Genomic DNA, 14,377 nt, shown 5'->3' on the forward strand with positions numbered 1-14,377 from the left:
AGGTATCTTCAGTTCTATTTGTCTATTCAATACATGCCTGACTCAAAATAACTATGTAAGGCAATAGCTGATGATCCAAATATAAGCAGGAATTATACAGTACCAATAAACATGTGTTACTCTGACTGCCTTTCAAAGGGCTTTGAAAGATTTAAAGAAGTAATTTTTAATATCAAATTTCTATAACATTTAAATGAAAGAGAAAATAACAGAAATATAATTACCAAAAAAAAGCCTATCATAGTTAGCCAAGACTATAAAATGTTTAGTTCAAGCACATGTTTATGAAATACTACAGTTAAATTGTATAGCTTGTACATTCAGGAATCAAAATTAAATCCCAGTTTTCCTGTGAAATGATGCATTGACTGTTATAAACTTAGAAAAATGTGAGGGTGAATGTGTGTATGTGTGTGTGTGTGTGTGTGTGTGTTACAGATTGATATAAGTAAAGAAGGTTGCTATATTTCAAATACATTATGTTAAATCTCTTGGGGAAGCTGATGGTATCTAATCAGTCAATAAATGATAGACACCAAGACTACTTCAACCCTAATGTTAGACTGGTGTTTCTCTGGGGTAAATATAGAAGGTAATGCCTCTATTATAACCATCCATGCTACAGAGACCATACATAACTATGTTAGCATGATATATGATTTGGCAAGATCTGGAATACTAAAATGCTTTAAAATAGACTTGCAGTAAAAAATAGCTCCCTTTTCACATTTTAAAGGATTTACATGGCAGGCAAACAAAAAATTATGTATTTGCCATGTATCCCATGATTTGAAATTACCAAATTATGGCAGGTATGGACCATCTCAGGACCATCTCGGTTCCAGGGAAAAACAAATGTAATGACTGTTCTCCCCTTGGAAGGCAACACAGATTTCCTTACCCTCCCAAAGAATAAAAATTAAACTCTATAATTAAATTTAACAATAATTACCCAAATCACTGAAAAAACTGTCCTGTCTCTTTGAAAAGTACAAAGAAAAATAATCATGAATTAATATCAGAGGTTAAAATTAAGTTTTTACAAACTATCTCTTAAAATAAGTAAAATCCAAATGTGCAAAAGGAGCCTCAAAATGTCCCCACATCTGTACAACAAACAAAACAAAACTGCTCTCCACTGATACTGTACAAAACTGTAGAAAAAGGGATTATTATACTTACTCATACTTTTATCAGAAGAAATGTGAGAAAGAATGATCTAACCATTAAGAATGCCAATAGTTCAATGCAATAGATTTGGCAGGGGACAAAAGGGTGAGAAACAAAGACTATGTGAAGCACTGAAAAGCCAGTGATTGATGAATGAGAGATGCATTTACTTGCATGAACCCGTACACAGCACTTTGCACAGGAAATCAGAAGACTTGTTCCATCCTCTTCCAGAAAGGCATTAGGCGGAGAATATTCTATACTTTCTTCACTATAAATAAAACACATCTCTGGAATGAGGGGCTTAGACTTTCCTCCTGGAGTAACCACTTCATCTAATTTTGTCTCCCATCTAGAATCATTTTCTTCATTGCTGCTATCTGGCTGAAAAACACAATATTCCCACATGAGTGAAAAACATGCAAAAAAGTTCATCATTTGTTCTGGTCACTCAAAGCCACTAATAGCTGTTCCATTCACTAACTTCCAGCTTCTGTTCTTCCTGTTGTTTTCCTTGATATAACTATTAGCTTTTTATCAATGTTCCTCTTCAGGCTCCCATCCAGAAGCTAAGCTGTAAAAACAGGAGGACATTCTGTATATCTGCTTGTACGAAAAAGTTGATAACCTGCTAAAACTACATTCTTATATAAATAATTCAGGTAAAGCATCAATTTTTCTGAGGAATTTTTATTTCTTTATTTACACTAAGTGAGCAGACTTGGTTTCATTTACTGAAAATTTTACCTGGTTACACTTGAAGGAGTATTTTCAAAGACCTCAGTTTTAATCTTTGCAACAGTTTTTAGAGAATTTTTGAAGGCTTTGCCTCACCACAAAGTTTCAAAACCTCAAGACAGAAAGATCTGGCAAATGTCACTAAATAAGGAAATATAATGTGCAAAATAAAATTGTCATCCCTTACCAAAATATATGAGAAACATTTAACTTAATTGAAACTCTAATTAATGAACTATATTATCTCCAAAGATCTTATATTAAAAAGTTTCCCTATATCTTATAAGTTTAGTGAGAATTTTTTTAATTATTGGGGAAATACACAGGCAAAATATGATATACAAATAAGAGTCAATAAAAAGTTAAATTTTTCCAAGAAAACACAGACATTCAATGACTAAACAGAAAATAGTTTCTCAGTCACAAAGGCCCATCAAAGACAAGTGAGTTAAGTTTACTTCCTCTATTTTCAAAGCTGAACATGTGGCATATCACCCAATTTCATGCCCTGAAATACCTGAACAAAAAAGCATTTACTTTACATGAACTCTAAAAGAGAAGCAATCTTAAAATACTTCTGATTCCATTATTGAGACTATAACTCAGGATACAATGCTCACATCAATACGCTTTATAAAAATATTATATCTTAAAGTAGGTCATAAAGTTCCACCCATACTAGATTCCTGAAGATCACTTTGTCTGAGTTTGTGTTAGAAAATGTGGCCTTCAGTAAGCTAAAATGCCATCAGGATGACATATATGGAATAACACTGATGACAATACTATGCACAGCTAGCTGATGAGGGTGAACTGAACAATCCAGTTTGTATTGAGTCCTGCTATATCTTACACATGTTCCACGTGGGAAGATAAAGAGAAACATTTTAAATGTGGGCACAGAGTTGACAATTATTGAGAGCGATATTTTCAAACACAAAACAGACTAAGGCCAAGTTCCCTCTTTGTAAAACTTCTACTACTGTTAAGCTTTAAGTTCTGTGTTTCTTTCTGAAAAAGGTTGGAACTGCTCCTTGACTGAAATGAACCAAGACTGACAAACGAATCACTTATTTTAAAATGATAAAGCACCCACCATCAGAGAAGTGGCTTTCTAGTAACACTCAAAAATTCTGTTTGCTATTCTCTAATGGCCATGTAGCTACATAAGTACTGATGTCTCCCATTCCATGTACACACATACCTTACAATGACCCACCTGTGTTTCTACAGCCATACAGAAAGCGCAGCAGTAAAGAAACCTGGCAGTGACCCCGCCACTGTTATTACCTTGTAGTAGGGCATGAGGAGAGCACAGATGGCACAGTGTGGCTCCATTTTGGCCATGGCAGCATTATACTCCTGTTCAGCCACAAAGTTTGGGGACTTTGTCTGCCAAAGGTGGACCAAAGGCTTCGCCCAAGACTCTGTTTCTTCCACTTCCTCCTCAACTGATGGAACCTCAGGCAATTCTTGCAAAACAAGGCACATAAAATGTGAGCATGGGACCCAGAGAAAAACAACCCTGGTTATAAAAGAAGCAAACATTCCAAAGTATCACTGATATTAATGTCAGACAGGAAACCTATTTTATCTTTCAAATACATTCTGAGAGAAGCAGAACAAAATGAATGTCCTTTTTATCCTCTTCATCTTCAAGAGCCAGGTCAGATCTGATGGCCAGACAATGAGCCTCCATTTGAAACCCTCCCCATCCCTGCCAGGAATAACTCCCTCCTTCAATTTCACTACTTCTGTATTCCTACTGCTACTACTAACATCTCCTATGGTAAAATAGCTCATATCTATAAAATTTCCTTCCAGTTAGCAGAGGAATTTGCTGGCCCAATAACTGCCTTACCAATATTTTTAGTTTCCTCACCTAATACTGTATATGGCTTAATAAAAATGTATTAATTGAACTTCATTTAATTAACTTTTGGGTTCAAGAATTCATGACAAATAACATTTACAGAGTAGCTATCATGTGCCAAGCAATACACTGCCATTACATGAATATGAAAAATAATTCTTATTCAAATCTTATTTGTTAAGATAATACTCCCAGAGGGTCAAATCTCTTAAACATGTATATCTATTAACATGCAAGAGGCAGAGATCTACTCCACAAAAATATTATTTTACAAAATTTTATAGAAGGACAGAAAAATACAGAAAGACATAACAGATTAAGAGGAAAAAAATTCTTAATGCCTATAGTAGCGGACAGTATATCAGAACAGGTGACAGCAATCACAGCTACATCTAGTACTTAACATCTACAGCTGTGACACATTCTAAAACTCCTCACCACTAGCTGTCATAGTCTAACAAATAAACACTGTGGAGCAATGTCCTCAAGTCCCAAGGCACAGGTGTTTCTGTGAATCAGTGTGCTCCAGCCCTTACCTTGTTGACTTACCGATTTTTAAAAAGTCAAAGCAGATTTGTTGAGATGGAAAAATAAGAAGAGCTAAATGAAACTGAAAAGAACTCAAAAGACATCAAATGCCAACTGAGTGAAAGGGAATGTTCCTGCTTCCATGTTGGCAGTGGTGGTATTATTATTATTACTATTATCAATAATGGAAAATGCTTCGTACTCAGCCAGGCAGTGTTTAAAAACAAAAGGTAAGAATCTTAGCCTATATTTGCAAGGAAGTAATCTGCCACTAAACAAACACACACTGCTTCCCCCTCAGTCCCTGTACAATACAGAATAAAGGGCTACCTATGAAGACTTAGATTTGACAAATGAAAGACAGGAGTTGAAGAGCTGACCGGGAATTTGAAATACCATTAAGTCCTTAACTCACCTCTCCCACATACATACTAAAAATGGGATCTAAACAAAAAGAAATCCTTTAGGTTTGAACAGCTACTGCCTCTTCCTGACACAAAACAGATTTATCATATCACTTGCTTTATTATAAAAGGTTGAAACACACAAGATAGATGAACACTTTGGCTGGTCATAAGTTAATGTGGGTAGTTCTCAAAACATTTTTAGGAATACAGGAAATACTATTTAGTTCCGAAAGCCCTAACAACAAAAAAGTAAAGGAGGGCAATTTCTAACACGGAAGCCAGACAGGAGGGTGTGGGCAAGCCATGCCAAACCTTGACCTAGAATAGCCTGATTCAAATTCAGCTTTTCTCAAACTTTCTCAACAGACCAGGGAGAGAATCTTGCTCTCCAGATGTCCTTCCCCAAAGATGAGGTTGTACTCTGACCCAACGAGTATTTATCTTATTTGGACAATCTCTGCGCCAGAATATATAGTGAACACTCTACTGTGTAATCCCATCAATTAAAAGTACCATGACAGCAACACTGTACAGCGCCAAGTACAGGGAACTGTTAGTCCAGAGACCTAGCTTTAAATTCAAACCCTTTGATTCAGAAGGCCTATGGCTTTGGGTAAAACAGATTCTCACATAGTGAGAATTCCCTTCTCACTTACTTCAGAGGGCTTTTTTTGTTTGTTTTAATATTAAAATTAAATACTAAATGTAAAACTTCTTTTTTTTTAAATCTAAAGTGCCAGACTTCTTTGTAAAGTCTAAAGTGGCATACAACTATATATATTACCGTGTAAAATCCATCCAGTCATCTTGTTTTCATTTGCTCTTTTTATCAATTAAATGCTGCAATACTTTATGAGGCAGAAGAGAGTGCATTTAATCACAAGCATATGATGATTATTCACATTTTAATTTAGCTTTAAAAATCAAAAACACTGGCACATTCTTGAAAGTAAATATTCTTTCTTCCTGAAACTTCTTCATCACCCCCTCCATCTCCAAGAACTCTTGCTTACCAAATTGACCCCTGGCATGTTCAAGGATAGACTAATATGGCTATTGTTTTTCTAGATTTATAACATTCATTTAACTATAAATCTCAATTCTGTAGGGAACCAAGAATGTTGGGGGGAGAGGGAGTCCCTCTGGGATATCTAAAAACGTTCATCAACTCACTACTTCAAATGAAAACTGTCCCTTTAGCAAATATTCCTATTCCTGGTAGCATTTTAATAAACCTTCATCTACTTACATAAAACAAACAAACAAACTTCCACTTCCAATATACAGAAGAGGAAAATATTTTTTCTATTGCAGCTTTTAAATGTTTTGACATTCGGCATCGCTATGCGCAGGAATTTCCTCTCCTCCTCCCTTCTTCAACTAGAGTTGACTAATGAACCTCTAAATGCGTCACTGTACTTTCATTAGTACATGATTATCTCACAACATGATGTATTTTAAAACATGCCATGTAATAGAAATAGATTCTTACATATTTTAAACATCAAATTAGTTCAGGGTGCCTGGGTGGCTCAGTCAGTTAAGCATCCAACTCTTGCTTTCAGCTCAGATCATAATCTTAGGCTTGTGAGGTCCAGTCCCGCATCAGGCTCCAGGCTGGACACAGAGCCTGCTTAAGATTCTCTCTGCCCCTACCCACCGTTTCTCTTCCCATAAATAAATGAATGAATGAATGAATGAATATATATTATTTGTATATATGTATATCTGATATGTATGTATATATACATATATGTTTTGATATATATTTGTATATATTTGATATATATGTATATTTATACATATATATCAAATTAGTTCTCACAACATCCTCATAAAAGAGAAGGGCAAGGAGAGATATTATCAAACATAAAAAGACATGAACACTATAGGCATTTAATGAATACCAATGTTTTTATTACTAAAATTCTATCCTTTTTATATCAGCATACAAACAATCAGAAGATTGTGCACAGTTCTAAGTCTCATCCTGAATGCCAGTTTGCTGTAGATTCAGGAAAGAGTGAGGCAAATGAAAAATCCTTTGGTATGAGTGCATCAAACTTTGGGAAATGTGTGAAAACACTACCAGCAGTTACTGTATTCCCAACAAGAATGAAAGAAGAGCTAATAGTGTACCAGCGGATCTCAAAGTAAGGTATAGACCTTAAGGTATGTCTCCCAGAGACATACAGCACAATTTCACAAAGTCTGTATAGTCAAAAATACCTTCATTATAACATGAAGACATTATTTGCCTATGTCACCCTGGCAACAATTTTATTAAATCTGTGACAAACATGGGATATATGCATGAAGTACTTCTGCTGCACAATAAAGTTCAATAGTTGTCTTGGGAAAAAGTACATGTGCAATTAGTTGAACTGCAAGTTGAAAAAGCTGTCTCTTTCACAGAAACATCATCTTTACTTGAAAGAATAATTAACAGACAAACTATAGTAAGTCAGACTTGGGTCTGGCAGAAATTTTCATGAAAGTGAACAGAGAAAGCCTGTCATTTTAATAAAAAAAAAATTCAGAGTATTTATTGACAGTGGCAAATCGAGCTTATAGTTAACTTAGAATTCTGGAAAATATTTTTTACTATTGTAACCTTGACAGCTTCCCCATACTTAAAGCTGTTTCTGATGGGACTGATGGTGATAATATCAAATATAATTTTTAAATATTATATAAAGAGACCTATACAATTTGGGTATATTTACAAATGCATAATGTTCCAAAATCATGCATGTGTAGAAGGGTTGCTCAAAGTGCAAGACAGACCAGCGAATCTTGAGCTTACTAGAGTACAAAGAGTTCATTGATGTGATTTCAGATTCCACATTGCAACTAATCTTTAAAAAACTAACACATGCCGACTTTGGTGTAATGTCAAAGGAAAATACCTATAATTATCTGAAAAGATAATTAAAATATTTTACCCCTTCCAAGCACATATCTATGTGAAGCTGGACTTTCTCCACATACTTCAACCAGAACATAATGCAGCACACTGAATGTAGAAACAGATACAAGAATCCAATTATTTTCTTTTTTTTTTTAATTTTATTTATTTATTTGACAGAGAGAGATCACAAGTAGACAGAGAGGCAGGCAGAGAGAGAAAGGAAAGCAGGCTCCCTGCTGAGCAGAGAGCCTGACGCGGGACTTGATCCCAGGACCCTGAGATCATGACCTGAGCCGAAGGCAGTGGCTTAACCCACTGAGCCACCCAAGAATCCAATTATTTTCATTAAATCTAATATTAAACACCTTTGGGGAAAAAATGTGAAACAATGCCACTCCTCTCTGATTTTTATGATTGGGGATATTGTTATTTTTTATGAAAATTATAACTATTTATGAATTTATTATTGCTTCTTTTAAATGAATTAATACTTTTTAAATGTTCCCTATTCTAAATTCCAGTCAATAAGTATTGATAAGGTGAACCCATAGAAAAGGAAGGGAAAAAGAAAAAGTGAAAGGACATGAAAAGATCAAATGAAACCTCTTTAGGGTTATCAAAACATTTAAGGACATGGGGTTCCTGAGAACAAAAAGGTTGAGAATCATTAACCCACACATGACTATATAACATTCGTCAAAAATATTAGTACCACAGAGTTACTGCTGAACAAATACAGCCCTAACAAAACTAGTGCAGACTCTGTTCTCATAGCCAGGAAAGAATTTTGTAAACTGCTTTCTTTAATCAATTTGTGATTAAAATCAATTTTGTGATTTACACAAAAAGAAAACAAGTCAGTTCCTTCATTAAGGTCTGCAAGTTTTGTTAGCCATAGTAGGAAACAAATTCTATGTCAATAGAACTTCATTTTCTTTTTTCTTGGTGAGTCATGAAGGCAATCTAAACTCACAAAAATGAGTTGGTGCATTCATGAAGGCAATCTAAACTCACAAAAATGTTCCTGTTACTCTATAGTGAATAAAATACAGTTAAGAAAAGCAGGAGCATAACACAAAGTAGTTCCTTAAATTTACATAAGCTCTTATATAGAATTCGTAGAAGCAGGTTATAACACAGCTCTAGACACCATGTTCTCAAGAACTTTGTCCTGAATAAGGAAATGTAAGCAATGGCTTAGGTGGTCTCCAGTGAAGGATGTCCAGCTCCCTAACAACCACTACTATAATGGGAGAATGGGGAAAAGACATACTACCTTGGATAAATATACTGAAGTAACCTGTTGAAAATGTTACTGCCATAACAAACAAACCTCAATAAATTAAAAAAGACTGAAGTCATACCACACATCTTTTCTGATCACAATGCTATAAAAATAGAAATCAACCACAATAAAAAGTCTGGAAAGACCAAATATACATAGAAATTAAGGTAACCAGGTAACAAAAAGAGAAATAAGACAGTACATGGAAATAAATTAATATGAAAACATAACAGTCCAAAACATTCAGGATGCAACAAAAGCAGTTTCTAAGGGGGATTTATAGCAATTACAGGCCTACCTCAAGAAGTAAGAAAAAATCTCAAATAAAACACTTAACCTTATACCTAAAGGACCTAGAAAAAGAATAAAAAAAACCTAAAACCAGCAGAAGGAAGGAAATAATAAAAATTAGAGTGGAAGTAAATTATATAGAAACTAAAAATATAGTAGAACAGATCAATGAAACCAGGAACCGGTTCGTTAAAAAAATTATAATAAAACTGACAAACCTCTAGCCTGACTTATCAAGAAAAAAAGAGAGGGGACCCAAATAAAGAAAATCACAGATGAGAGCAGAGAAATAACAACCAACACCACAGAAATACAAACAATTATAAGAGAATATTATGAAAAACTATATGCCCACAAATTGGACAACTTAGAAGAAATGGATAAATTCCTAAAAACATATAAACTACCAACACTGAAACAGGAAGAAATAGAAAATTTGAACAGACTGATTACCAGCAAAGAAATTGAATCAGTAGTTAAAAAACTCCCAATAACAAAAGTCTAGGACCAGTGGCTTCACAGCCAAATTCTACCAAATATTTAAAAAACAGTTAAGATGGGTAAGGAGGGCAAATGTTCTGATGAGCACTGGGTGTTATATCGAACTAATGAATCACTGAACACTATATCAAAAACTAATGATGTACTATAAGTCGACTAACTGAACATAATAAAACTGAACATAATAAAAAGAAAACTAATATCTATTAATTTAATAGTCAATATCTATTCTTCCCAAACTATTCCAAAAATAGAAGAGGAAGGAAAACTTCCAAATTCATTCTATGAGGCCAGCATTACCCTGATACCAAACTAGATAAAGACACCAGAAAAAAAGAGTACTGTAGGCCCATATCTCTGATGAACATGGATGCAAAAGTCCCCAACAAAACACTAGCAAACAGGATCCAACAATACATTTAAAAACCATTCACCACAACTAAGTGGGATTTATTCCCAGGTTGCAAGCATGATTCAATATTCACAGATCAATCAGTGTGATACATCACATCAATAAGAGAAAGAGTAAGAACCATATGATCATTTCAACAAACACTGAAAAAGCATTTGACAAAGTATAACATCCGTTCATGTTAAAAACCCTCAACAAAGTAGGTTTAGAAGGAACATACCTCAACATAATAAAGGCCATCTATGAAAAAACCACAACTAACATCATTCTCAATGGGGAAAAATGAAAAGCCTTTTCCCGAACATCAGGAACAAGACAAGGATGTCCAGTTTTAGCCCTTTGTTCAACATAGCATTGGAAGTTTTGGTCACACCAATCAGACAACAAAAGTAAGTAAGTAAAACACACTCAAATTGGCAAGGAAGAAGTCAAACTTTCACTATTGAAAGATGATATGATACTCTATGTAGAAAGCCCAAAAGACTTCATCAAAAAACTGCTAGCACTGATAAATTCTGTAGAGTCAGAGGATACAAAATCAATTAGAGAAATCTGTTGCATTTCTATAAACCAATAATGAAGCTGCAGAAAGAAAAATTAAGAAAACAATGTCATTTAAAATTAGAGCAAAAAAAAAAAAAAGATACCTAGGAATAAACCTAACCAAAGAGGTGAAACACCTGTACTCTGAAAAGTATAAAACATTGAGGAAAGAAACTGAAGAAGACACAAAGAAATGGAAAGATATTTCATGCTTATGGACTGGGAAAACAAGTATTGTTAAATTGTCTATACTACCCAAAACACTCTACACATTTAATGCAATCCTTATCAAAATACCAACAGCATTTTTCATAGACCTAGAACAAACAATCCTAAAATGTGTATGAAAGCACAAAAGACCTCAAATGGCCAAAGCAACCTTGAAAAAGAAAATGAATGAAACTAAGAAGAAAGGAAGAAAGAAAGAAAGAAAGAAGGAGGGAGGGAGGAAGAAGGGAGGGAAGGAAAAAAGAAGAAAAGAAAACCTGGAGGCATCATAATTCTAGACTTCAAGTCATATTACAAAGTTGTAGTAATCAAAACAGTATGGTACTGCCACAAAAATATAGATACAGAGATCAAAAGAACAGAGCAGAAAGCCCAGAAATAAATCCACAATTATATAGTCAATTAATGTCAGACAAATCAGGAAGAATATCCAACGGGAAAAAGTCTCTTCAACAAATGGTGCTGGAAAACTGGACAGCAACATTCAAAAAAATGAATCACTTTCTTACACCATACACAAAAATAAATTGAAAATGGATTAAATTCCTAAATGTAAGACCCAATATTATAAAAATCCTAGAGCACAGGTAGTAACGTCTCTGACATCAGCCATAGCAATGTGTTTCTAGATAGGTCCTCTAAGGAAAGGGAAATGAAAGCAAAAATAAACTATTGGTGCAACACAAAATAAAAAGCTTCTGCACAGCAAATAATCAATAAAACTAAAAGGTAACCTATAGAATGGGAAAAGATATCTGCAAATGAATTAGCCCTCAGGGAGATTCAAATTAAAACCACATTGAGATATCACCTTGCACCAGTTAGAATGGCCAAAATTAACAAAACAGGAAACAACATGTGTTGGAGAGGATGTGGAGAAAGGGGAACCCTCTTACACTGTTGGTGGGAATGCAAGTTGGTGCAGCCTCTTTGGAGAACAGTGTGGAGATTCCTCAAGAAATTAAAAATAAAGCTTCCCTATGACCCTGCAATTGCACTCCTGGGTATTTACCCCAAGGATACAGACGTCGTGAAAATAAGGGCCATCTGTACCCCAATGTTTATAGCAGCAGTGGCCACGGTCGCCAAACTATGGAAAAAACCAAGATGCCCTTCAACGGACGAATGGATAAGGAAGATGTGGTCCATATACACTATGGAGTACTATGCCTCCATCAAAAAGGACAAATACCCAACTTTTGTAGCAACATGGACGGGACTGGAAGAGATTATGCTGAGTGAAATAAGTCAAGCAGAGAGAGTCAATTATCATATGGTTTCACTTATTTGTGGAGCATAACAAATATCATAGAGGACAAGGGGTGTTAGAGAGGAGAAGGGAGTTGGGGGAAATTGGAAGGGGAGGTGAATCACGAGAGACTATGGACTCTGAAAAACAATCTGAGGGGTTTGAAGTGGCGGGGGGGGTGGGAGGTTGGGGTACAAGGTGGTGGGTATTATAGAGGGCACGGGTTGCATGGAGCACTGGGTGTAGTGAAAAAATAATGAATACTGTTTTTCTGAAAATAAATAAATTGAAAATTTAAAAAAAAAAGATAAAAATAGAACTATCCTAAGATCCAGCAATCACACTACTAGGTATTTACCCAAAGTATAGAAAAATACTGATTCAAAAGGACATATGTATCCCAATATTAATAGCAGCATTATGAACAATAGCCATATTATGGAAAGAGCCCAAATGTCATCAACTGATGAATGGATAAAGAAGTTGTAGTATATATATATATACACAATGGACTATCACGCGGCCATTAAACAAATGGAATCTTGCCATTTGCACCAATGTGGATGGAGCTAGAGTGTATTACACTAAGCAAAATAAGTCAGAGAAAGACAAATACCATATGGGTTCACTCATATATGGAATTTAAAAAACAAAGGAGCAAAAGAGAGAAAAAGGAGAGAAAGAGGCAAACCAAAAAACAGATTCTTAACTATAGAGAAAAAAATGATGGTTCCCAGGGAGGATGGGTCAAATGAGTGATAGGGATTAAGGAGTGCACTTGTTATGATGAGCACCTGGTGATGTATGGAGGTGTTGAATCTCTATACTGTACACTTGAAACCAACACAACAACAGTATGCTAACTAACTGGAATTAAAATAAAACTTACAAAATTAAAAATTAGGGGCACCTGGTTGGCTCAGTCAGTTGAGCATGCAAGTCTTGATTTTGGGGTCATGAGTTCAAGCCCCATTTTGAGTACAGGAATTACCAACATGGGTAATGTTTTTAAAAATTAAAAATCAAAAAAATGAAAAAATAAAATTTTTCTGACTTATACCTAAGAAAGCAAACTATACCTCTAATTCTGAATATTTCTGGCAGAAATAAAAGCTCATGGAGAAACGTAGTATAGATAGATATGCACACAGAACATAAGAATAGTGCTCAAGAAGAATTAAGAGGTAAACCAAGAGTATTTGATTTACATAACAGCACTAAGAGACAACTACACTTCTGCCACTTAGATAAAATCACAATAAGCAGCCTCTCATAGGCAGCTTGCTTACAACTCACCCCATCCTTCAGCAGTGTATCTTAAAAACATCTTCAAAATAATCCTCTATGTTTGCTGTTAAAATCATACTTGCTGTGATACTGTGATATAAAAAGAAAATATTTGGTCTTTGATCCAGTTCCTGACAGAAAGCTTCCAAAATTTTAGGAATTTCCTAAATGATATGGGTGAGAAGAGCACCACTGGGTGAAATATTTGGTCTCAGTTTCTAGTTCCTGACACAAGAGCTTCTAAGACTCCTGGAATCTTAGAATTGATAAAAGTGTCTTGCATGCTAATAAGAAGACTGACTGGTGGCTGGGGGCCCCCAGATAGCTCCAGGATGGGGGAAGGTTACTAGAAAGCCCAAGGGATGATTAGAGGGTGGGCATTTCAGCCCCACCTCTGACCTTGGTGAAGGGGAGAGGGGCTGGAGATTAAGTTAAATTGCCAATTGATGTTTTATTCAACCATGTGGACAATCAAGCCCCCATAAAAGCCATACATGCAAAATGAACTAAGTTCCTAAAAATAAGAATCAAAACCATAAAAGTCCTAGAAGAACAGGCAATAATGTTTTTGACATTGGCCATAGTAACATTTTTCTAGATAGGTGTCCTGAGGCAAGGGAAACAAAAGCAAAACATAAACTATTAGAACTCCATCAAAATAAAAAGCTTCTACCCAGCAAAAGAAACAATCAACAAAACTAAAAGACAACTTGCTGAATGAAAGAAGTATTTGCAAATGACATCTAATAAAGAGTTAGCGTCCAAAATAAAGAACTTATAAAACACCCATAACACAATTAACACATATAATCCTATTGAACACCCATAACACAAATAATCCAATTAAAAAATGGGCAGAACACATAAACAGACATTTCTTCAAGGAAGACATCCAGATGGTCAACAGACACAGGAAAAGATTCTCAACATAACTTATCATCAGGGAAATGCAAA

General features: G+C 35.0%; 1 protein-coding gene across 17 annotated transcripts in view; it reads right to left on the reverse strand.

The window, feature by feature from the left end:
• Positions 1-14,377, reverse strand: part of KDM4C (lysine demethylase 4C) — a 510,087-nt gene that overhangs the window by 196,792 nt on the left and 298,918 nt on the right. For 15 of the 17 annotated variants that reach the window (XR_006603630.1, XR_006603631.1, XM_045069842.1 and 12 more), the window contains 2 exons: positions 3,199-3,380; positions 1,341-1,554 (listed from right to left, as the gene is read on the reverse strand). Coding sequence is in view for 15 of the 17 variants with exons in the window: in XM_045069842.1 (XP_044925777.1) it covers positions 1,341-1,554; positions 3,199-3,380 (396 nt within the window). In the remaining 2 variants the exon portion in view is untranslated. The other 2 variants (XM_045069846.1, XM_045069847.1) reach the window with 2 other exon arrangements.

This window comes from Mustela putorius, unplaced genomic scaffold (genome assembly GCF_011764305.1).
Source record: "Mustela putorius furo isolate JIRA1106 unplaced genomic scaffold, ASM1176430v1.1 tig00003944_pilon_pilon_pilon, whole genome shotgun sequence".
NCBI lineage: Eukaryota > Metazoa > Chordata > Mammalia > Carnivora > Mustelidae > Mustela > Mustela putorius.